This window comes from Colobus angolensis, unplaced genomic scaffold, assembly GCF_000951035.1.
Source record: "Colobus angolensis palliatus isolate OR3802 unplaced genomic scaffold, Cang.pa_1.0 Scaffold2, whole genome shotgun sequence".
NCBI classification, from domain to species: Eukaryota; Metazoa; Chordata; class Mammalia; order Primates; family Cercopithecidae; genus Colobus; species Colobus angolensis.
Genome location: NW_012115154.1, coordinates 590,465 through 616,805, shown reverse-complemented (window position 1 = coordinate 616,805; position 26,341 = coordinate 590,465). Strand labels below are relative to the sequence as shown.

The following is a 26,341-nucleotide window of genomic DNA, read 5'->3' as shown; positions in this document are numbered from 1 at the left end:
TGTATGTTGGTGTATGTGTGAGTGTATATGTGTGTACATGATAGCATGTGGGTGTTTGTGAGTGTATGACAGCGTGTGTTTGTGAATGTATATGTGTGTGTGTGACTGTGTGTGTGTATGTTGGTGTATGTGTGAGTGCATGTGTGTGTATATGATAGTATGTGGGTGTTTGTGAGTGTATGACAACGTGTGTTTGTGAATGTATATGTGTGTTTGTGACTGTGTGTGTGTGTATGTTGGTGTATGTGTGAGTGTATGTCTGTGTATATGATAGCATGTGTTTGTGAGTGTATAACAGTGTGTGTTCATATGTGTGGCTGTGTGTCTGTGAGACTGTGGAACCAGCATGTGGCTTGGGAATTGGGTCCTAGGTCCAGCCTAGTTTCATGCATTCAACAACTCTACATCTCAATTTCCTCTTTCGTAAGATGAACCCACCGGTAGGGCTCAGACTGACTGGTCTAAACAACAGGCATTGATTTCCCAAAGTTCTGGGGGCTAGGAAGGCCAGGAGCAAGGTATCAGTAGGGCCCTCTTGCTGGCTAGCAGACGGCCACCTTCTCACTGTGTCCTCACAGGGCAGAGAGAGCACTCTGGTCTCTCTTCCTCTTCTCATAAGGACACTAATTCCATCACTGGGACCCTGCTCTCATGACCGTATCTAAACCTAAACACCTCCCAAAGGCCCCATCTCCAAATATCATCACATTGGAGATTAGGGCTTCAACACAGGAAATTTAGGGAGCCAGAAACATTCAGTCCATAACAGGGAGGGAATACAAAAGAGACTTCCCATGAGCCCAGGTGTTCTGAGTGGAACAGACTGAGAGTGGAGGAGGAGCTTGGTGAGTCCAGTCCTTCAGCTGTATCCTTGGATGACTCATCCCCAGAGAGTCCATAGCTCTTCCAGGGAAAAAAACATCAAGGGACTGACAGAGGGGAGATTAGCGTGTTCTATGAAGCTTGTCACCTTAATGGCCTGATGAAAGGAGGTGACAGAGATAGATCAGAATAATACCGTTGATCACTTAATGGATTGCCACTATCATTAACAGCCTTAATTAGTCCATAATATACTGTACCTCCACAGCAAGTGCCACTGTTAGAAATGGAAATCAGGCCAGCCGCTGGGGCGGCAAGCAGCAGGAATGCAAATGTCCACGACCCCTCAGATCCACACAAAGCCTTCTGACCTTGGAATTCAAGGTACTGGCTCAAGCACAAAATTCAACCTGAGTTTCTAATCAAGCCTGTCTTTGGCTCCTCTCTCTTTACAGTCCTGTTCTCTTCCTCACTGCTCTGACCAATCATTGTAGCTCTTACTGCTTTCACTTCCCTTGATGGTAATGCCACCTTACGTGTGCACATCACTTTGCGCTCTTCCCAACTTGTGTCTGTGAGACTGTGGAACCGGCAGCAGCTTGGGAATTGGGTCCTAGTTCCAGCCTAGTTTCATGCATTCAACAACTCTACATCTCAATTTCCTTACTCATAGGATGAGCCCCTACCAGTGGGCCATAGCAGCCCCAGCTGCCCAAGATACACTCCTAGTATTCTTATAGAAACTGTATATTAGTCCATTTTCAAACTGCTATAAAGAAATAACCAAGACTGGGTAATTTATAATGAAAAGAGGTTTAATTATCTCACAGTTCCACATGGCTTGGGAGGCCTCAGGAAACTTACAATCATGGCAGAAAGGGAAGCTGGCACCTTCTTCACAAGGCAGCAGGAGAGAGAGTGCACATGAAGGAGGAGCTGTCAAACACTTGTAAAACCATCACATCTCATGAGAACTCACTATCATGAGAACAGCACAGGGGAAACTGCCCCCATGATCCAATCACCTCCCACCAGTCTCCTCCCTCGATACGTGGGGATTATGAGGATTACAATTGAGGATGAGATTTGGGTGGGGACACAGAGCCAAACCATATCAGACTGGGACCATGAAATGAGGGCAAAGGAAGCAGCTGCATGAGACTTGGCATCTGGTTACAGTGTAGGTTCTTAATGGGCATCCTTAGTAACAGGTGGCTCGCCCCTGTGGCCCATGCTTAGCTCTGCAAACTAAGCTGACACACCTGAGAAGGCAACCCAGTACTTCCTGACCCAGAGGCACTGGGTGTGGTCCTAACCTGAGGGGAAACATCTGTTGGTCTCTCCAATACCCTCAGGCTCTCAGCTGGGCCCATCTCTCTTGACCTGTACCTGAGCTGGGCACACAGGGTTGGCAGTTGGTTTGGGAAGTATGAGCGAGAGAGGGAGGTGGGCCTTGAGATTTTTGTCAGATGAGGAGACTTAGAACCAAACCTCCCCATGGTTCAGTCTGCCACTGGGAGCCAGAAAGGGTGTCTTCTTGTCAAAGGTCCTAATAAAGCACTTTCTCTGCCTCTCAGATATTGATTCATCATCTTTAATTTTGGACAGGGCATGCACATCGTATACTCTTTCCAAACACAGATCGACTGCCATTATTTCCTTCATCATCTTCCGCTTTAAATATATCATGAAGGAATTACAGTGGCTGGGACCATCTATTTCCCTGGAACCAATGCTGAAAGGGGGCTGGGATAACGAATATCCTATTAGAGTAAAGTAATGTTCTCCCCTGAATTGAAATGTGCCTTTCTGGTCACCCAGCCCCTTTGATGGTGAAGAGGCAGGAAGCAGTGGAGTGCTGTCTGTGGAGTGAGAAGGAGGACGCTAGGGAGAAGCTGCCAGGCAGAAGAGCCATGGGGTAACCAGAAACACAGGCCATGACCAAGTTTATGGTTTGCTTTGGTGCCAGAGATTCTTGAGCAAGATGAAGGGCATATTTCTTGGTTGTGATAGTGATAGTGAATGTTTCTTGAGTGCTAACCATTTATCAAGTGTTAAGCCAAGATTTCAAGATAAGCCTAAGCACCTTGCAACCATCCCATGAGGTGGGCGTTGCTACTGTCTCCATTGTACCATGAGGGGAGATTAAGTCACCTGCCAGGGAGACAAAATCATAGATGTGGGGTTTGAACTAAGCTTTGCTGGACTCCAGAGCCCTTTGCTCACTCACTCCTCTAGGCCACTGCCTTTCAAATACTTTTGGCTGCAACCCAAGGTAAGAAATATGTTTTACCTGTGACCCACTGTCCACACACATATTTGAAATTAAACATTTTCACAAAATAATACTTATTTTTACTAGTGTGTGATATATTCTGACTTTTGAAAATTTCCATTCTTTTTTTTCTAAGAGACAGGATCTCCTTTTACTTAGGCTGGAGTGTAGTGGTGCGATCTTAGATCACTGCAGCCTCAAACTCCTGGGCTCAAGCAGTCCTCCTGCCTCAGCCTCCCCAGTAGTAGGAATTACAAGCATGGGCCAAACACCTGGGTAATTAAAAAAATTTTTTTTTGTAGAGATGGGGTCTTGCTGTGTTGCTGAGACTGGTCTTGAACTCCCGTCCTCGAACAATCTTCACCTTGGCCTCTCAAAATCCTGGGATTACAGGTGTGCTCCACCTCGCCAGGCCCTCATTCTTTTTAAAAAAGGCTTGTTGGACTCACCACATTGATTTCACAACTTACTGGTGGATTGTGACCCCTCAGTTTGGAAACCCTTCCCCTTGGTGCCTACGAAAGTCGTTTTAACCACACAGAGCAGTTCTAATACGGCCTCTGAGACTGGGCTGGAATTTCTAGGAGGAGAGAATTTCCCCAGCTTGATTTTGCAGCATTTGGGTCTGGGGCAGACTCCAGAGGCTGCTTCATGTGGAGTGGGGGCTGGGGGCAGGTGAGCCAGCACATCTGGCAGCTGGAATTAAGACACGCTTTGCTGTGTTTCATGTGTGTTAGGGCACTGTGGGGGCTCTGAACTTGCATGTGAAGATTCCTGCCCTTGAGGAGTTTATGATCTTTCTCAAAGAGCATCTCTGTGTGAAACAGCAGAAAAACAATACCAGATAGATGGAATCCTGCAGGAAACTGAAGGAACATGGAGGAGCTTCATCATTACCTGTTCACACGCAAGCCTTCCCACAAACAGAGCCACAGTCTTATATGAGCTGCCCTTCTACTTAAAACATCTTTCTTCTCCCTCCTCATCCTCCTGTAGTACTAAAAAGATTCAATGGCAGACCATTGAAATTCTCCCTCCCACCCTGTCCCCAGTCACCTAATACTCTTCTCTGGAGGTCACCAGCCCTTTTAGTTTCTTGTGTATCCTTCAAGAAATAGTCTAGCACATATAAGCATGTGTAAATTAATTTTTTAACACAAATTGTATCGTTTCATACTCACTGTTTTGCATCTAGCACTTTCTATCTAGCACATTTTGTATCTAGCACTTAATTTGTCTTGGAGATCACTGCGTAGCAATACAGAGTTCCATGTTGGTTTTTTTGGAACTTTCTAAAAATTTCTGTTTGGGTGAACCGTAGTTTCTTTAACCAGCCACTTATGGATGAAACATTGAGATTATTTGTAATCTTTTGCTCTTATAAAAACTGAAGCGGTGAGCAACCTCCTTGCACTCTGGGATGTGCCTAGACGTGGTGAGGTGGGCCCAGGAAGGCGTTTGCCTGTATCCCTGCTCTGTGCCCTCCTGTGCCCCCCATCCCTCACCCTCAACTTCAAGTCTGTCTGCCTCTTCTCTAGTTTCTGTCTGCTACCTCCAGGACCCTGTGCATGCTGTTCCTTCCCCTTGGAATATCCCTTCTCCCTGGCTGACTCCTAACTCACCTTCTGGGTGTCAGCTTGAGAAATCCTTTCTTAGGGGCAACTCTGTTCATCCCAGCATTCTGTAGACTTGTGATCAATCACTTAATACTATACAGGGTGACCCTAAGGTTTGTATGCTGTTGGGAATTTTAATATGTTTATTTCTATAATACAAACAATCTGCAAGATGGAAAAGAGAGGAAATTTAATCATAATTTACTATATTTAATTACTGAAATGTTGGCTTTCGACATATCCAGCATCATTTTAGATATATTTGGATAGAAACATTCCGTATAGTGAAGGGTTTATTACCTAGAAAATTAAAGAAAGAAATTAGAACAAACGAATCATTAAAAATTTCATTGAAATCTTGAGTAAATTCATTCTCTGTCACACTTTGCAATTTGCTTATATATTATATAGCAGTGAATTTATTAAAAACTCAAACTGCACAAGAATTACATGGATATCCTAATTTATTTATTTATTTATTTATTTATTTATTTATTTATTTATTACCATATTTCCTCTAAAACACACACACTTTTCCCCACATTTAACATTTCTGAAAGGGGGATGTGTCTCACTGTTAAATGCTATCTTATGATGCTGTGGGTTGGACAAGAGCGTTGACTGCTGTGACAGACTTGGTCATGGGTGCTTATGTTGTCATCCCTCCAATGGATTTAGGTGCATGATTGACATTGCATATCTGGGGTTTAGTTTATATTTAAAATACCTTTTAAAAAACAATATTACTCTAATTTGGTACCAAAACAAAAAGTTTATATAGAAAGAAAACAGAACAGCAGGGTGTCAATTTGATGCTAGCAAACAAAGCAAATTTTTTATCATTTGAAAGTAAAAGATCACTATTCTCTTGCAAAGTAACAACAAAATGCTTTACAAGACTAGTAGCCTGAATTGTGTCCCCCTTAAATTCACATGTTGAAGCTCTAACCCCCAATGTGACTGTATTTCAAAATAAGGCCTTTGGGGAGGTAATTAAGGTTAAATAAGGTCATATGGATAGAGCCCTCATCCAACATGACTGGTGTCCTTACAAGAAGAAGAGATACCAGGGATCTGTGAGCACAGAGGAAAGGCCATGTGAGGATGCAGCAGGAAGGTGACCATTTGCAAGTCAAGGAGAAGGCCTCAGGAGAAACCAAAGCTGCCTGCACCTTGATCTTGAACTTCGTTCTCCAGAATTGTGAGAAAATAAAGCTCTACTGTTTAAGCCACCCAGGCTGTGGTATTTTGTTATGTCAGCCTAAGCAGATTAACATAAGGACAAAGAAATAAAGAGTTCACAAGGAGATGAAGCTATGTTACAGTTACATTAGTTTGCAAGAATTGTGTATCACAGGCAAGCATGGAAGCATCAACATCCATTTGCATGATGAATGTCAAGAACTTGGAAGAACGTCTTGGAAGCAATAGTGGAGCACACTTTTAGGAAATATGACCTCATCCATCATCCATCCATGGTGCCATTTTCAAGTCTGAGTTGGAAAGTGATTCAGAAGACTTCGACACTGACTAAGAAGTTTTAGGGATAGTGTAATTAATTTATTTTGCTTTTATTCCTCTTTTTGCCTGTATAAGAGAAAGACAAACTAAATGATTCTAAAAGAGTTTTTCAATGAATCTAAAAGTTGTAAGTGACAAGAAGTAATTGTGTTTAATTGGCAGTGCCCCCCCCCCCTTTTTTTTCTTCAGCAGACATAAGGCAATGGTGTGTCACAAAGTCAATAGTGTCCTGGATTTGATGAAACTTGGTGTAAACATGGTGTATTGGTCAGCTTGGGCTGCCATAACAAAATATTGCAGATTGGGTAACTGAAAAACATTGATTTTTCTCATACGCTTGGAAACCGTAAGTTCACGATCGAGGAGCCAGCATATGTGGTTTCTGGTGACGGCTCTCTTTCTCGCTTGCAGATGGCTGCCTTCTCTCTGTGTGCTCTCATAACCCCTTTTCTTTGTACATGCAGAGATAGCAAGCTCTGGTCTTTCTTCCTCTTCTTATAAGGACACCAGTCACATGACCTCATTTAATCTTATTACCTCCCCAAAGGCCCTATCTCCAAATACAGTCACATTGGGCTTAGGGCCTCAACAAATTAATTTTAGGGGGATGCAATGCATTCTGTAACCTATGGTTATTTAGTGTAAGTTTTTCCTACCAACTGAAAGATCCCTGAAAGCCACAACTTCTTTCATTGTCGGTTATATGCTGATCACGTCTTCTCCGGTCACTGTGTACCTCAGCACCCAGCACATGGTCTGGCACGCAGTAGATACTCCATGAACATCTGTTGGCTCATTGCAATCTCTTCCTGATCCTCTGCAAGAACAGAGCACCATTTCTGCTTTGGGAAGTAATAACAGAGATCTTTCATATATGCTTCAGACGCTGGTGTCAAGGTCAAATCCTGTCTTGGTTGTAATTACTTATCATAAGTGATAGTGCAATGCTAGAATGTTGGAGCTCTGCAGTCCTTAGAAATCTAGCCGAATCCCCTCAACTCACAGATGAGGAACTTGGGCAGTGTTCTTACCCCAAGCCAGTTAGAGAAAGGGCTGGGGCTGGAGCTTGGGTCTCCTCTGTGGTGCCCTTTCTACCCATGACTCTGATCAGTGGTCTGGAAAGTTACAAGTGTCACATGGAACTGGGCGCTGTGGCTTTAAGACTTTTACAATTTGAGTATAGAAGCCAGGAAATTTATCACTAGAAAAATTGCATGCATTTTTTTCCTAGCTATAGATGAAAACTTTAACATTATTTTGGAGAATATTAATCCTTTGTTCTGCAAGACCCCTTGAATGGCCCCTTTGGTTCCATTCATGCTGGGGAACTGGGTGGGGGGTGGGGGGGGGGCAGTGTTGACTCAACGCAGAGGTAAAGCCTGGAAAGATAAATGTTCTTTTTAGGAACATTTTACTACTGGTGATTGTGGGGGCGCATGGTTCTTGGCAGGGCTTCAGGGAATGAGGGACAAGCTGAGTGGCAAATATTATATTTTACTTTGCCTGAATTCTTGCTTTTTCTTATACACACAATGATGTCAGTGTATTCATGGTCATGATGGTGAGAGATAGGGGAGGTTGGGAGATGCTTTCAGGAAAATAGAAACAGAGAGAGGACACAAGAGCATGAGGTTTGATCTTCCCTTTGCACTGGAAGTGGAAACTGAGGCACAGGCTACCCTGCTATAGAAAATTAGCACAAAGGTCTAAGGACTGGAAGAATTGTCACTGTCCCTTTTAAATGAGAAGCCCTGGATCTGGGCACCCGGGATGTGGAGGAGATGGATCAGCACTGAATCTCAGGCAGAGAAGCTATTCTGGGTCCACTGGCCTGGGTTATAAGGTCTGGGGGCCCCAGGCTCGGCACTATGAAGGGTGTTTTCAGCCCATACTTGGATGGTGAACTTTGATATGACCCGGATGCTGCAGAGTTGCTGCTCTGGGATGCCAACCCCTAGAGCACCATGTGAGGGGTGCCCACTGGAACTGGGAAGTGCTGGACACTTGGGTGTAGTTCCTGAGGACCTTAGAGATATCTGGAGACTTGAAAAGATAAGATGTCTTGTGATTAAGCAGGCTGGGGCTCAGAGTCATTGCTCTTTGTACGTTGAATGTCAGTGAGCATTTGTCCCTATGGGCTAAGACATTCTGGTTAGACACACACAGAGCATCTCTTGCTCCCTCTAAGCTCAAAATGCTTCCTTACCATTATTATTATTTTTTATTTCATGTGATCAAGGTAAAAAGGGTAAAAGTGAAGATGTGATAGCCCAGAAACCATGGGTACAAATGGTCAGCATTTTTTTTTCTTTTTTCTGTATTTTGAGACAGAGTCTTGCTCTGTCACCCAGGCTGGAGTGCATTGGTGCAATCTTGGCTCACTGCAATCTCTGCCACCTGGGTTCAAGTGATTTTCCTGCCTTAGCATCCAGAGTAGCTGGGATTACAGGCACGGACCACCATCCTGTTAATTTTTGTATTTTCAGTAGACATGGGATTTCACCATGTTGGCCAGGCTGGTCTCGAACTCCTGACCTCAAGTGATCTGCCTGCCTCAGCCTCCCAGAATGCTGGGATTACAGGCGTGAGCCACCATGCCTGACCCTGGCATTTTCTTGTATAGGAGTTTTACCAAGATTGTCTCAGTCTTCCAACCATCCTAGGCCTAGACCTGCTATGATGTGTGTTGATCTGCTCATGACCTCATGGGGTAAGCAGGGATGGGGACAGGGCTGTGCCTGGCATGACAGCTGCCCGTGATAGAGGGACAGATATGGGGAAACTGAACCACAGTCTCTCTTGTACACACAGCTGTGTAGGGAGGAGGCTGTGCACTGGGAGCGGAGGCTCCGTCGTGGCAGACCCTGGGGGTGGATGAGAGCCCAGGCTTCAGCCTGGGCCCTGGTCAAAAGCTGTCAGGAAGCACTGCTATGAAAGACAGTGGAGCCCAGCTGACTGTGGCGCTGTGGGCAGACTCTAGTACTGTTGGAGGCCAGCAAACTCCTGCTTAGTATCTATTTTTGGATTTAGGAGTTGGAACCAAGGTAGAAAACTTTATAGTGGGGAGAAAGAAACTGAGCCACCGTAGAAGCTTCCTGTCTCAGGATTAGTTCAGGATCTGGGCAGGGAGTGGAGGGAAGTCTCTGTAGTCAGCCCATCGGAGGTGGGGAGGCAAAGGCATGAGAGATGAGGCAAAGCCTCCCACCTGTGGTTTTGGGATGTCTTGTCCTCATTTTCAGTTATTTGCTTGTTGATGGATTTTCTGCTGGAGTAACTACATCACAGGTGGGGAAACTGAGGCATAGGACGAACCAATGCTAAAGCTGCCAAGGGTTTCTTATAGACTTGGAAGACAAGCATGGCTTCTGTCAGTCTTACAGAATTTTCTTAGGCGGGAGCTGGGACGAGGGGCAGCTGGAAGCAAGTCTGGGGGCATATTTGCTAATATTTTACTCCCAGTTAAAGAGCACTTCAAGTGTCTGAGAACGTCGTGTGGCCTTCCTCTTGTGCAGGTTGTGGAAAATTGCATTCTCCTGTGCTCAAGGCAACTAAGGAGAGCCTGGTATGTGCAGGACCCTGCTCTGGTATCTGTCAATTCCCCTGTGACAGCTGCAGATTCGGAGACCACACTTCAATTATGGACCCAGCAGGTGAAGGGGTGCTTGGACAGGGCCATCACATTGAGATCAAGGAGGTAATTCATCCTTTTCACAGCCATGGAAAGGGGGAAGGATTGTGAATACAAATTGTGGTCCTGGTCTGAGAGTGGGATGGGGGATGAGGAACGGGAGAGCGGATAGACAGAGAAAGAGAAGGGTGAGGGAGCTGAGAGCCAAGGGAATGATCAGAAGGCTCTTTGGGCATGGACTTGTAGAGCCAGCTATCTCTGCATTCCCTCTCGCTCATCCTTGTCATTCCAAGCATTTCTACAAAGCACTGTTTAGGCATCAAACAATACCAAGAAGACTTGAAGCAATAGCTTCCTGGGAGGGAGCACATGCATGTTGGGGAAGCTGGATAGAGCAGAATTCTTCCCAAGTCCCTCCCCACCTCCTGCATCCTTTGCATGCAGCTAGCTGTGGTGTCTGCAGCCTCATTCAAATAGTAAAGGTGAGGGCTGGCTTGGGTTTGCCCAAGCGAGACGAGAAGGATTCAGTGCCTGAGGCCAGTGGCATTTTGGGAAGAGAATGAAGCTCAGAGAACTGCTAGGCTGGGAAGTCCTTTCTCTGCTCAAACAAGGCCACCTTATCGCGGTGCAGTGGGGGAAGTATGTGGGGTGGCATCATATGAAATCTGACCTTCTACAGCTTTACATGAATCTGGAAGGGCAACAGCAGAGCAGGGTTTTGGCAGGTGACTGGCTGCTACTGCCTGGGCCTTGTAGGGCTGGGCTTTGAAGCCCACTTGCCTCAGGGCATTTGGGCATTTGTATAGCAACCAAGGGATGGAGCTGAGAGTGTGGGACAACAGCCAATCTATCACTCCTGGGGGATATTCCTTGATGAGGTCTCTGAAGCTCACAGATTCTTGGAAAACCATACTCTAGAAGCCCCACACCTGGAACCTCAGACTATAGGGGATCTCCCAACCCATGTGGCTGGAAGTCCAGGCTGCTGGTGCCTCAGCTTCCCTTCTTGACTTGGGGTAGCCCCTTCTCTCCTCTGCCCCCTGCCTGGTTTCTTGTGGTCCCTAATTCCTAGGCCCCTGCACTCTCAGAAGCCTCTTGGCTAAGGAGCTTTACTGGCGTTTGGCTATGAAACCTTCAGTTTGCTTGGAGTTTTGTGCAGAGCTGAGCCAACCTTGGTGTTAGATGGGAGGCTTTGAGCTGAAAGTTTCTTGCGCTCATTTTCCATCCTTATTGCAAGATGGTGGATGCTTTCCTCACACCTCCGTCTGCACATTGCAGTCTTTTGAAGGGGATGCCCACTCCTGAAGCTCTCTACCCTCTGAGTTCTGTTGAGAGGGCTTCTCCTAACAGATCCCTGGAGCCTCCTCCTCCATCCCCCAGCCTCCTGGAAGAGTTGCATCCTATCTTTGCTGCCTGCAGATAAATACTTGCCATTCATTTACCTATTTCAAGTTCAATAACCTGGCCCTTGGAAAATTCCTGTGTTGTTAAGTATTAAAGATGGAATTTTCTGATGCTGTTGCGTGATTTTGCATCTTCTGGGGTTAGCTGGGGATTTGAGTCCAGCCTGACAGAGGCATGGGGCAAGGTGCAGGGCCGTGGGGTCAGAAACAGCCCATCCTGGGGAGCTGAGGAATTGTCACGGCATTTCTTCCTCTTCAGTCCTCCAGGAAACCCCTTAGCAATGTCAGCTCACATTGTTTTTTCCTTCTAATTGCTGGGAACTTTGTGTGTTCTAGCTCTTGGTTATTTTGAATCTAGCACTGTATTTTGTCTTAGAATGTTTCATCCTGTGGGTGTATCATCCCGCCAATTTACAAGCTCCTGGGGACAGGGGCTATATCCCTAAATCCAAGTATACAGTTCAAAAAATCTATTCAAGTTCTTACTCTGTGCCAGGTGCTGTGCTGGCATTGAGAGTGCAAAACTAAGTATGCTATGACCTTTGACCCTAAGGAGGAAGCAATGGACACATGACTTCAGCAGAGCACAGTGACTGTATTAGGGTTCTCTAGAGGGATAGAACTAATAGGATAGGTATATATATAAAGGAAAGTTCATTAAGTATTAACACACCATCACAAGGTCCCACAATAGGCTGTCTGCAAGCTGGGGAGCAAGGAGAGCCAGTCCAAGTCCCAAAACTGGAGTTTGGAGTCCAGTGTTCAAGGGCAGGAAGCATCCAGCACAGGAGAAAGATGTAGGCTGGGAGGCTAGGCCAGTCTCATCTTTTCATGTTTTTCTGCCCGCTTTATATTCTAGCTGCCCTGACAGCTGATTAGATGGTGCCCACCCAGATTAAGGGTGGACCTGCCTGCCTTTCCCAGCCCACTGACTCAAATGTTAATCTCCTTTGGCCACACCCTCACAGACAGACCCAGAATCAATATTTTGCATCCTTCAAAGCTGAGATTCAGTATTAACCATTACAGAGGCCATCATGACAAGGCATGCATGCACATCCACATGTCCCAGACTACATGAGAGGTGGTGACCAGAGGGGGATCTCAGAGGGGCTCCTTGAGAAGCTGAGACCTGAGTGAGGCCTGAAAGAGTGAATAGAATTAGGTGGAAAAGGGAGAGGGCAATATTCAGAGACAGCAGCATGTACAAAGGCCCAGGGGCACTTATTCAGTAATCTAGAGGAAGTTCTATGTTTCTGGAGTATTGAATTTAAGGCAAAGAATGGGATAGGATGGTGTGGATAAGTATAGCTTTCTGTGTGTGTGTGTGTGTGTGTGTGTGTGTGTGTGTGTTGTGCCAGACCCCTACTTATTCCAGTAGGGATGGAACCATGTTAGAGAGGCCAAAGAATAGACCTGGAGCCAGTGAATGAGACATAGGGTTTATTGTGGCCTTACATACGGGTAGACTAGTGGCAGTGGGCTGGACAGGAGAACTGCTGTTTGTAAAAAGCATGCAGTTTATATAGCATTTTCACTTAGCTCCCTTCACCCAGGAACCTCCACCTAGCAACCTCCGTTTAACCCTGAATAAAGGACCTTGATGCCCTGTGTGCCCTGCATTCTAAGGAATGGGCCAAGGGTTTAGATGACCCTCATAGATAAGGAATGAGGCTCCAGGCTGGCCACTCCTGGATTTCTTAGCTTGGAACTCCAAAACCAGCACTCTTCTTAGACCACAGGGCCAGTCTCAGGGTATGCGTAAGTTATTGCTATCAGATGCATCTGTCATGCACTGTGTGTTTATTACTGTCAGGTGCAACTGCTACGCACTGTGTTTTTTTTTGTGTGTGTGGTACAGTGCAGCGCATGCGCGCGCGCGTGTGTGTGATGTGCTGGAATTGCTGTGTGTGCTTAGTGGGAGAGCCCAACCCGATTCCTTGGGTGACAAGGGAGAAGATTCTGATGGGAGGAGGTGAATCAGAGATTTGCATTTCGGAAAACTCAGTCTGGAGAAAGATGGACAGGCCTTGGGGACATGGAACGAAGCTACTTCAGTGGTCCACCAAAGAGATGATGAGGGTCAGAGTTAGGGAAACAGCTGGGGGAAAACGTGAAAAATACTTCGGAGATAAAATGGTCTGGACCAGATCCTTACCTTTAACTATTCAGTGCCTGAATATATCCTCGATGACACAGTAGACTGAGACAGGAACAATCCGCACAAGAATGAGAACCTTGGTGGGGCGCGGTGGCTCATGCTTGTAATCCCAGCACTTTGGAAGGTCGAGGAAGGCGGATCACAAGGTCAGGAAATTGAGACCATCTTCGCCAATATGGTGAAACCCTGTCTCTACTAAAAATACAAAAATTAGCCTGGTGTGGTGACGGGTGCCTGTAATCCCAGCTACTCAGGAGGCTGAGGCAGGGGAATCGCTTGAACCTGGGAGGTGGAGGTTGCACTGAGCCGAGATCGCACCACTGGACTCTAGCCTGATGATAGAGTGGGACCTCGTCTCAAAAAAAAAAAAAAAAAAAAAAAGAGAGAGAGAGAACATCAAGCCCCACTGTTTTCTCAATCACCTGGAGCAAATTGTGTTTGCCCTCCTCTGTCTCAGGCAATTTTAGATCTTTGTTGTCTGCAGCCCACTCAGAACACTGGCTTCATTGATTTAATTTCTCTCTCCCCATCTCTTCACCCACCTCCCCCTATATACTGACTGCCCTTGACCCAGGAATATTTTGAGTTGAAGGGAGTGTGGAAAGCCTGATTAGGATGGAGGATGCCTTGGATAAGAACAGACACAGATTTTCCCTCCTTGTGATGTTCCCAGCGTTGAAGCTGGGGTTCTGTCTGCCCACCTTCCACTCCATGTCAGCCTAGAGACTCAACTCTGTGTCCTGAGAACACAGAGATTAGAAGAGCTAATCTCTGGCACCAAATGCTGTAAAAGGACCACAGTGGGTCCCAGATAGTTTCCACTGGTCTTCAGCAAAATGGGGAAAATGTGGAGGCTCTTGTATTTTTTCATAAGTCTAAATTTATTACGTTTTAAATTTCTGCTTTTATCCTGAGATTATCTTCTTCCCATCTTGTGGTGTTAACAAGTCATTTAAAAAAAGAAATGATAGGGATAACGGGATTTATTTTTAATGTGCTTATTTGGCAAAATATAAACTTGGCAATTTTGTGTTTATCTACCCTCCCCCAAATTATTTTGAAATTTTCTTGGCAGGTGAAATCTCAGAGCCTGGGAGCTGTTGAGATGGATGCTACATTTCTATCCTGGGAGGTAGATAATGAGTAAGAGCCTAACTCTGGAACCAGGCACATCTAAGCTCACACTCAGCTCCAGCATTTGCTCACTGTGTGATGACTTCTGGGCTTCAGGTTCCTGATCTGTAAAGTGGGAATAATATAGTAGCTACTTTATAGGGTTGTGAGGATCAAATGAGTTAATGTGTATCCTCTATTATTACTTCTAAAGAGTTCCATTACATGTATCATTTTCTTGTCTACCATGAGCTCTAATATCAGAAATTCTACCCAAGAATTCTACCCAAGACTGCTCTTCCTTCGCTATGTTTTTTTTTTTTTTTGAGATGGAGTCTAGTTCTGTTGCTTAGGCTGGAGTGCGGTGGTGTAATCTCAGCTTGCTGCAACCTCCGCCTCCCGGGTTCAAGTAATTCTCCTGCCTCAGCCTCCTGAGTAGCTGTGATTCCAGGTGTGTGCCACCATGCCTGGCTAATTTTTGTATTTTTAGTAGAGATGGGGTTTCACCATGTTGGCCAGGCTAGTCTTGAACTCCTGACCTCAGGTTATCCACCTGCCTTGGCCTCCCAAAGTGCTGGAATTACAGGCATGAGCCACCACGCCTGATCTTCCTCCACTAATTAATCCAATCTCTCTCATATTTCTTCAGCATTTAGAGTTTTGATGAGAGGTATAAGTAGAAAACAAAGGAATTGAAAGGAGAGTGCTTAAAGTTGGAACATCTGACTATGTCCCTTAGTGTAAGATCAGCCCTACTTCCAAGCATGTAGCTTCTTGGCTTGGACATGTAGCATAGATTTAATCATCCCAGGAATAATGAGGAGAGGTGGGTGAGGAGCAGACGAGACCATGGGGTTTGGGGAGGGTCTACGGAGTTGAGTGTCAGGGTGAAGATACTTCAGTGAAAGGCTCATTCAGGGACGTAGCTACCCTGGGATCTCAGGGTAAAAGATCAGATAAGAGCATTTGGAAAAGCTTCCAGTCTAGGGTACCATCTAGAGCAGACACTCACTAGACAATGTGCTCATTCCTCCCTCTAGAGCTTGGCTTAGCTAAATGGTCTACTGGAAATGCCATATCTCCCCACTCGCCATCCAAATAATACCCTTCCTACAAGATTATTCAGTTCAGGTGATTCATTAAACACTTGTTAAGTATATTATCTTCTAGGAACCAGCTATGGGCCCAGTTTTCAGGACTCAATAGGACTAAGGCACCTTAAGAGTAAGGGCTGTGCCTCTTAAACTGTATGTGTCTCATGGATACACAAAGTAATGAGATAAATTGATCAGTTTTTCAAAGCATCAGTTTGAGTTGAAGATTGAAGAAAGAAAGTAGAGGAAAGCAATTTAAATGCCAAGTAATTTAAACTAATATTCTTGTTTTAAAACAAACAGATCCATTATGGAACAGGGGCAAAATTTGCATATATTTAAAAAATAAAACGTGAGATTTCAAAGAAATTTTATGCAAGTGGTTAAGTCTTTTGGATTACATCCCAGACACTTGGGAATACACACGTTAATTATCTGCCACTATGGGTGCTCTGGTTTAAAAGTCTGAAAATTCTTTCTGTGTGTCATGGGAAGAGGTTGAAGGGTTTTAGTTAGGGAAGAGTCACAATAAAGGTTGCAGTTTAACAATGTCACTCTTGAGGAATACCAGGTAAACTTACAGATCAAACACTTAATTTATTTCTACTCCCTCCAAAAACTCCGCTGACATGACCATAAAGAGTCAAATAAAAAAGCAAAAAACAAATGAACAAACAAACAAACAAAAAACCCGAAATGGACAAACAATGTTTACAAAATTGAGGAAGCTGGAGAAACAACGGGCACATGACAAATGACTTAGCAGTGCAGAGAAAGTTAAAACTCTGCTGGGGAAAAACCAAGAATCAAAGTGATTTGCAGAAAGAACCAGAAGTCAGAAGCAATAGAGTCTGAAGTTTTCTGTTATAGACTGTGTGCTATGGACATTGAATTGTGTTTTCACCAAACTCATATGTCGAAGCCCAATCCCCAGTGTGACTGTATTTGTAGATAGGGCCTTTAGGAGACAAGTAAGGCTAAATGAGGTCATAAGGGTGTGGTCCTAATCTGATAGGAGTAGTATCCTTATAAGAACAGACACCAGGCTGGTTGCGGTGGCTCACGCCTGTAATCCCAGCACTTTGGAAGGCCGAGGTGGGCGGATCACAAGGTCAGGAGATTGAGACCATCCTAGCTAACACAGTGAAATCCCATCTCTACTAAAAATATGAAAAAATTAGCCAGGCGTGGTGGTGGGCGCCTGTAGTCCCAGCTACTCAGGAGGCTGAGGCAGGAGAATGGTGTGAACTTGGGAGGTAGAGCTTGCAGTGAGCTGAGATCGCACCATTGTGCTCCAGTCTGGGCAACAGAATGAGTGAGACTCCATCTTAAAAAAAAAAAAAAGAGAGAGACACCAGAGAACACTGTCTCTCCATGCATGCACAGAAGGAACACCATGTGAGGACATAGTGAGAAGGCAGCCATCTGCAAGACAGGAAGAGAGCCCTTACTGAAAATCGAATTGGCCAGAACACTGATCTTAGTTTTCTAGCCTCCAGAACTGTGAGAAAATAAATTTCTGTTGTTTAAACCCAGTCCATGATATTTTGTTATGGCAGCCCAAGCTAAGATACTGGCCGGCAATAGGAGAAACAGTCAGAAGTTGTTATAAGGAGCAGTTGGACTCATGGTTCCCAATCCTCAGTATGCATCAGTTTCACCTAGAAGAGTTAAAAAATATGCAGGTCAGGACCTCGCCACAGAAACGCAGAGGTAATGGTTCAGGAGAGGGTCTAGGCATCAGTTTTTAAAACTGTTTCCCAGGAGATCCTAATGTGCACTCAGCATTAGACTAACAGAATAGGACCTACCAGATGCCCTTTACAAGTCTACATACTCAGGTATCTGTCTATGACTTTAGTGCAGGAATGAAGCTTTCCTCTCTAGAGAAGTCACACCAGAGAGTCTCTAGACTCAGAGTCATCAGATAAAATTGATGGTGAGGTTGAGTTAAAACCAATTTACTGAGGCCTCTTATTCCCCTTCTTCCATTCAGCTTTGCAGAATGCTGGTAGTTAGGTTTATTTGTCCAAGGCAGGAGTTCTAAGTATTCCTCTCTGAGGAATACATTCCATCCAAGAGAAAAGCTCTAAAGGTATTACCACTTGGGGTCCCCTTACAAAAGGGCCTGGGCATACCTGATCAATCAATAGTGAGGTTAACTAGCAGAAAAGACAGTGACAGAGCTTTCAATCAGCATTTGAGTGCCTCACTCTTGAACATAAATAGACAGCCAAGAACATAAGACAGCTGAAGAAATATTTTTAACATGAGACAGAATTTGAACTAAGCAAATCAGAAGGAACTCAGAAGAAATGAATGCAAGGCGTAGTTTACAAGGAAAACAAAAAATATCCTCATGATGAAAATGCTTTGAGATGTAAGACAGAATACTACATTCATAAAACAATAATAGAAGGTTGTAAAACAAGGAGTTTCAGAGAACAAGATCACATAAATTAAAAATAAGAGAACAGAAATAACTCTTAACAAAAAAAGTTACAAGATAGAGTTGAGGAAAGTCTAGAAATTAGATCAAATTAACTTAGAGACTGAAATGGAAGATAAAAATAAAGAAAATCCAGGAGATCCAAAAAATAAAAGATGTTTTGAAAAAGGGAAGACAGGAAATGAGGGAGAGAGAGAGAGAAGACATTTTTAGAAACAAACCCACAAACAAAAAGGCATGTTCAAAGAATATGAGTTTCCAGACTAAAATGATCTGTTGAATGTTCAGCATAATGAAGGAGAAAAAAACACTCTAGCAGAAAATATTATGAATTTTCAAAATGCTGTATAAAGAGCCTAAAAGCTGAGAGACAGAGAGAAAAGCAGGGAGAGCAAAAGAGAAATACAAAGGAGCAGGAGTCAACACAGCATGGGTCTTCTCATCAACAACATTAAAAGTTGGAAGCCTGTGGAGCCATGTCTTTGGAATTCTGAGAGAAAATGCTTTTGAACCTAGAATTTTATACCCAACCAAACTACCTCGAGTATGAGGATAAAATAAATTTTTAGGAAGGCCGGTCTCAAAATATTACTGCCTGTGTACTCTTTACAGGAAGCTGTTAGAAAACGTGTTCCACAAGGATGAGGACTATTGAGCAGGATTAGAAGGCTTCTGTCCATATTGGAAAAGGAGGAGAGAGCTTCAGGAGGAATGTCGCCAAGGAGAAAAATACTAAATGGATTGAAGACCAGCTGTGTTTAAACATATTGAGAAGAAATATTCTGGTGGAGGGTTTGGAGAGATATTAGTGAGAGTATCTGAGTCCATTCTTGTTGCTCTAACAAAATACTTTAGATGGGGTTATTTATAAAGAACAGACATTTATGCAACCACAGTCTGGAGGCTGGGAAGTCCAACATCAGGGTGCCAGCAGATTCATTGTTTGGTGATGGCTGTTCTCTGCTTCAAAGATGGTGCCTTCTTGCTGAGTCCTCATATGGTAGAAGGAGCAAATATTGTGCCTTCACATGGTGGAAGGGATGAAGGGTAAAAGGACCTAGTGAGTTTACTTGAACACTTTTATAAAAGCACTAATCCCATTTATAAGGGCAAAGGCCTTGTGACCTAATCACTTCCTCTTAATTCTGTCATATTGGGTCTTAATTCCAGCATAAGAATTTGTGTGTGTGGGACACATACATTCAAATGATAGAACTGAGGGCTACATAAAAACTAAGCAAATAAGACAATCAGGGAAAACAAACAAGCAAAACTGTACAGGAAAAGAAATGTAATCATAGTATACACCATGGATCAGCTATGAATAATGTTATATAGAATCAAAACAAAAGCCATGAAAATTGTGATATAAGAATCTCAGGAGAATGAAGACAGGAAAAGTGTGCATGTAAAAGATCTAAACCTTCATCTTTGATAATAGGAAGTTGACAGATATCTAAAACTGAAAAGCATCAACAAATAGAAGCATAAGCATGTTATTTAGAAATGTAAAAATAAATGGCAGAAGGTAATGGGATGGGTGTTGGGAAGGAATACCATTCTTCCTTGTGAACCATGAGTTATATTTGGTTTCATAAACTGTAATACTTTAATAAAACTAAAAGTTAAACTACAGAGATTGGAAATATAACTTTTGTAGATATTCAGAGGTGGGATTGGTGAGGGGTTGAGCCAAGGTAGAGCAGGTAGTCAGGAGCCATTGAAATTTTCTTGTCATCATAAATTGGATTCCAGTATGCAGCCTCTTTATTAAGGAGGGTCCTTGGGGTCAACATCTGTGAAAGGAAATGGACAGAGTACCATGTTGTTCTGTGATGCAGGCTCACTTGCATTCTCAGATGACCCCATAGGGTGCTCCAGAGCTATATCCTGGGTTGGGCTGAGATGCATGTACCTTGAGTGAGACAGTTCTCTGCAGCTGAAGCAATCCCATTATGGATTGACAGATGTGTTAGGTCATTCTTGCACTGATATAAAGAAACACTGATATAAAGGTAATTCAAAAAGAAAAGATGTTTAATTGTCCCATGGTTCTGCAGTCTTCCAGGGAGGGCTCAGGGAGCTTTTATACATGACGGAAAGCAAAGTGGAAGCAGGCACATTACATGGCCAGAGCAAGAGCAAGAGAGATATGGGGAGATGCTGCACACTTTTAAATGACCAGATCTCATGAGGGTTCACTCATGATCACAAGGACAGCACCAAAGGGATGGTGCTAAACCACTCATGAAAAATCTATCTTTGTGATCCAATCACCTCCCACCAGGCCCAACCTCCAATACTGGGGATTACAATTCAACATGATATTTGGGGAGGGACAGATATCCAAACTATAGCAATAGCTGAAGGCTGAGCACTGACAGCACTCCCAAAGCTGAGGCAAAAGTCCTTCAGGCTAAATTGAGAGGGAATTTGGGCTGTGCATGACAGTGTCCACTGCAGTAGGTAAAAAATGATGATGTGACAAGGACTTGACCTAGTTTGTGGCAGTGGGAATAGATTTCAGAGGTACTTAGAAGGTAAAGTCTACAAGGCCTACTTGACTGGTGGTGGGGAGTGAAGGGGAGAGTGAATTGGGATCACCTGGTATACCACCAGTTTTCTTGCTTGTAAGGCTAGATTCACAGAAAGAGGGTATATAAGGGTAAGGGTGATGAATTCAGTTTGGGATAAACTGAATAGAGAGGCCTGTCGGGGGAGAAGACCTGCTTAAAGCTTCTATTTCAGACCACTCAGATATTTTCTCTTAATTACTGATGACTTTGTTTTCTGAATTCCACAATCAAACCCTGAAGTACATTTCCTACAAGAATGTCAACTCCATGAGAGCAGGATTTTTGTCTGTCTTGGTCTTTGCTATATCCCAGTCCCTAGGGGAGACCATGGTATGAAGTGTGCAGCAATATGTGGATATTTGTTGTTGATCTAGTGTGATGTTCCCATATCACTTCTTTGTGTCTGACTTCCTCAATGAGAGTGCAAGTCTTTTGCAGTTATAGTATGAAAATTATTTTACTCCTCTACACCCTATAGCACCCAGCACAGTGCTGGTACACATGTGCCAAATGCTTGAGAATGAATGGATTCAGGAAGGCCAGGGGATCTCAGGCCTCTAACTGCCTAGGACTCCACACACCCCACCCTGCCTCCCAGACCTGCCTTCTGTGATGGTCTGTCTGGTGCTTGATGTGACAGATGCTCTACAGGATCTGTGTGAATGGTGTGAAAAGATGGTACCTAGAGCGAGGGGGAAATCCTCTTGAAATATTGCACAATTAACCAGTTTTATTGGAGATGAACTCACATTATGTACATTAGCAGGGTAGGGAGGTAGTTGTTGAATTTTAAGGACATAAATGTCAGAATGTCAGAAGAGGAGAGTTAGGGATCCTTCATAATTCTGCTCCTTCAGGATCCAGCACTGTGCTGGGCTGGAGGGGCTTTCATCATATGGTTGCATGACCCTCAACCCAGAGAGGCTTGATTTGGCACTCTCCACCTCTCCTGGGCTGAAGTCATCAGTATGTACCCCATCGGGGGCTTTAGGTTCTTTCAAATTGTCTAGCCCTCACTTTTGAGATGGAAAAAGTAAGTAGAGGACAAGTTTGAGGAACAAAGAAGAAAAAATCGTGAAGGCCAAATAAATGTCTTTATTTTTGGGGCTCAGAGTCCTGTGGGTGAAAATGCATTCACAGCATTGGCCATTTGTGGGGAAGAGTTATTTTATCTACTTTATACAAGGAGAATAAATTGGGCAATCTAGAAGCAAAAGAAAGTCCGAGGACTTCGGTGGTTTGTTCTCTCTTACCCAGGACCCTTTGTACACATGCTTCCTGTTCAGACTTGAGGACTGACTTAGAGGTGGGTGAACTTTTGAGATTTATGGTGACATTGATTCTAAGGGTCGTGGCAGGTGGTGGGGAGCCTAAATAGGGCAGCCTTTGCAAAATTTTCTGGTGGGGCTGGTGTTTAACCCTAAGGTTACTGAACACTAAATCAGCAATCTGTGAGTTATATGGACCAAGTTTATGACTAATACCAGGACCCAGGAACTGTGGTTTTCAAGCTCATGCTTCCCCTTCCAAGATTGAGTAGCCCCCAGATGTAACTTTTCATATGAAGTAGGATTTGGGCTTTGAGTTGGTTTCCAGGTCATGAAGATGAGTTTGTGCTGATCTGCTCATTCTCTCTATTCTTCCCCCACACACACCCCCATGTGACCTCTGGCATAAACATTTAGACTATTTGGCATGGGCTTTGTGATCTATGCTCATGAGCAAGGATCACCTTTCTCAGTGTGAAGAGACAGAACCTGTAGCCATGGGAGCTAACCAACCAGGCATGTGCTTATGGCCAGGGACATATATGGCCTATATATGCTTTGCATATTGCTGTGATCTTAATGAATAGTATACTACCATCACCATGGGTACTACCATTATGATGGCAGCATCAGAGTCGCAGCAGTGAGGGTAGGATAAAGAGCCCTGGTACTTGGAACCTGAAGATGTGGTTCCAGTCTTGCAACTGCTTTGGGACTAGCTTTGTGGCACTGAGCATGTCATCTAATCTCTCTGAAATTCTGTTTCTATTAAATGACAATCTATCTTGACTACATCATAGGAAGTTCTGAATATTGAATGAGACAATATAAGAGAAAGTGCTATATAAACCGTGAAGTGCTGTATAAACTGTGAAGAGCTATGTGGCCAATATGCTGTGACTATTACTGATGGCAATGCAAAGACTAAGCTTCCTTTATTCTTTCATTCCCCTGATATTAAGTGCCTTATATGTGATGGATACTAAGCCAGGTACTAGGAGTACAACAGGCCAAAAGCAACTAAGCAGCATGGCTTTATGATCCAACGTTAAGATTTCCAGGTTCACATTTGGTGGTCTGCCACCTTTGGGTGAGGTGCTGTACACCCTGGGGGTTGCTTCCTGCTAGACCTTTGGATGGGTCACCTGTAAAGGCCTTTGGAGTGGTTGTTTTTAAACTGTTCTCTGTAGAGCTCCAGGGTCCCAGGGAGAAACTCACATGGGTATGGGGTAGAGCAAACAGGAGGGACTCTAGGCCCTCCTTCCCCTGTCTTCAGCCAGGCCTGCTCTCCTTTGACTGCTTTATTTGATTGTTTGAAAACTGCTGCTATGGTGGAAGGAGCTGGACAGTCTGGCTCCTTGATCTTTTCTAACTTTTGCAGTGACTTATGGGTGAGTCCTTTTTAAAGTCCATTTCCTCCTCACTCTTCCCAGGGCAGCCAGAGGCATAGACTGCTGTCATTATTGGAAAGTAATCAGGGTATGAAAACTTTAATTTTAGTTTTTCTTTTTTTGAGATGGAATTTTGCTCTTGTCACCCAGGCTGGAGTACAATGGTGTGATCTTGCCTCACTTCAACCTCTACCTCCTGGGTTCAAGTGATTCTCCTGCCTCAGCCTCCCGAGTACCTGGGATTACAGGCATGTGCTGCCACGCCCGGCTAATTTTTGTATTTTTAGTAGAGACGGGGTTTCACCATGTTGGCCATGACTGACCTCCAGACCTCAGGTGATCTGCCTGCTTCCACCACCCAAAGTGCTGGGATTACAGTTGTGAGCCACCATGCCCGGCCAATTTTAGTTCTTATACTCAATGGGGAAGGGGCTGGGAGAGTCACCTGGAGAGGTGGGTTGGTTTCCTTTCACAGCCATGGAACACTAGTCTGCACAAATAGCTTTGACAGCCACCTGGCTGGGCAGCCGTGCTTCATGAGAAATGCTGGGCATGACTCTACCTCGGGCAATTTCTCCATGCCACAGAAAGTCAACTTCAACAGGTAACCTGGTAACCATATGGTAGATTCACCCCTGGCCCTGAGCTCGAGGGCAGCTTCCTAACAGCAAATGGCATTTTAAATAGTCTTTGACCTTGGATGAAACAATTCTGCAGCATCTAGACTCTCTGCAGTAATTGACTCTGATGGCTGACAGGACATTTCCAAGGGAACAGGGTCCCCCAAGCCTGAAGCACTGACCAACAGCTGGAGTCATCTGGGAAGCAGTTCTTAGGTCACAGTGAGGACCAGAAAATGGAAGAAATCTCCTTTTTAGCTAACTTGTGACATAGGCCAGGGATTTTTTTTTTTTTCCTTCAGATAGCTCCTAATTCTTTAGACAGTTTCTAAGATGGAGTATTTTGTGCTGGGAGGTATACCTATATGCACAGGATGACTCCCTGATTATTTTCCCAATGTTTTTATAGCATCTGCAATCATCTTAATGAGCTAATCCTCACTACAATACTGGTGGCTGCTGTAATAATAATAATAACCCCACAAATGCTTGAATAGGAGAGAAATTTGATTCTTGCTCACATTAAACCCAAAGCAGGTGTTCAGGATTGGTGAATAGATCTTTTTCAAGTGGTGATCTAAGGACTCAGGCATCTTTCCTCTTTCCTCTGTATTTCTGCCATCCTCAATGTGTGGCTTCTAGGTTCATCATGCTTGTTTATATCCAGCCAGTGGAAGGGAGGAGAGCATGGAAGATTGTATGTGGAAGGTTTTTATAGGCCAGTCCTGGAAGCAGTACACATCGCTCCATTTACATTTCCATGGCTAGAACCCAGTAACAAGTCTCTACCCAACCACCGAGAAGTCTGGGAAACACAGTTTAGCTGTGTGCCCAAGGAGAAGAGATTTGGAGGATAGCTAGCTGTCTCTGCTACTACTATCTACTTAGGTACAGTCTCCCTATTTATGGGGAGAAGAGGGCAAGAAATAGAGTAAGAAAAATTATCTTAAATAGCAGCAATGTAGTTGACTTTCCACATTCAGATACTCCTGGGCAAAATAAGACAACAGTGGGAAATCATCTTCACTCATCCGATTTGAAATGATTTTTAAGTTTGGTGATGATGGCAGAGGTTTAGGAAAACTGGTTCTCTCATACCTTGCTTGTGGGAAAGTAAATTGGTGCAGCCACTTCAGAATACTATTTATCAGTATTTACGGCAATTTTAAGTGCTCATGTCCTTTGACCCAGCAATTTCATTTCTCATTATTTTTTCCTAGAGTAACACTTGCCCATGTATATGGTGGGGCTCAAATAAGATAGCTTTGAAGCAATGTATAAAAACCAAGAGATTGGCCAGGTACGATGGCTCATGCCTGTAATCCCAGCACTTTGCGGGGCTGAGGTGGGCAGATCATGAGGTCAAAAGATGGAGACCATCCTGGCCAACATGGTGAAACCCCGTCTCTGTTAAAAATACAAAAATTAGCTGCGCATGGTGGCATGCGCCTGTAGTCCCAGCTACTTGGGAGGCTGAGGCAGAAGAATCGCTTGAATCAAGGAGCCGGAGGTTGCAGTGAGCCGAGACTGTGCCATTGCACTCCAGCCTGGGTGACAGAGTGAGACTCCATCTAAAAAAAAAAAAAAAAAAAAAACAAGAGATTAAAAACCACCCGAATGACCAGCAGTAAGGGACTAGGTAAGTAAACTCTGGTTCACTTGAATTATAGAATAGCATGGAATGGTGCTGTGGACTGAATGCTTTTGCCTCCCTAAAATTCATATGTTGAAGCCCTAGTGTGATGGTATTTGTGGGTGGAGCCTTGGGGATGTGATTAACTCATGAGGGTCGAGCCCTCGTGAATGAAATTTGTGCCCTTATAAGAAAAGACATGAGAGAGATGATCTGTCTGCCCTGTGAGGATACAGCGAGCAGGAGGCCGTCTGCAAACCAGGAAGCAGGCCTTTACTGGAAACTAAATTGGTTGGAACCTGGGTCTTGAACTTTCAGCCACCAGACCTGTGAGAAATAAATGTCTGTTGCTTAGTCACCCAGTTGATGCTATTCTGTGATAGCAGCCTGAACTAAGACAAATGGTTAAAAATATAGGGTAGAGTTATATGTGTGGATGTGGAAAGGGCTTTAAGACACACTCCAAATGAAAACAGCAAGTAGCAGAGCCAAAGGTATCATATTACATCATTTATAGAAATAATAATGACAGCAAGACAAAAACTACAAATCTCTCTAAGTACATATATATTTACATACATCAAAGCACAGGGAAGAGTCTGGAAGGTTATAAACCAGGGCAATGTTGTTACCTTGGGAGAGAGGACTGGGTTTGACATGGTAGTTAAGGAGACTTGAGATTTTATTGTTTGGATTTTAATAACCCTAAAGCATCCTCAATGTACTACTTATATAATTAAAAACAAATTAATAAAAATAAAGATGTTAAAT

The 26,341-nt window shown here is 44.0% G+C and overlaps 1 protein-coding gene across 1 annotated transcript in view; it reads left to right on the top strand.

Annotated features, from left to right (window-relative positions):
* PLXNA4 (plexin A4) overlaps positions 1-26,341 on the top strand; it is a 516,386-nt gene that overhangs the window by 1,610 nt on the left and 488,435 nt on the right. The window contains exon 2 of the mRNA XM_011941209.1: positions 1,091-1,206. Coding sequence (XP_011796599.1) covers positions 1,149-1,206 — 58 coding nt within the window. The 5' untranslated portion in view covers positions 1,091-1,148. The remainder of the gene's footprint in view (positions 1-1,090; positions 1,207-26,341) is intronic.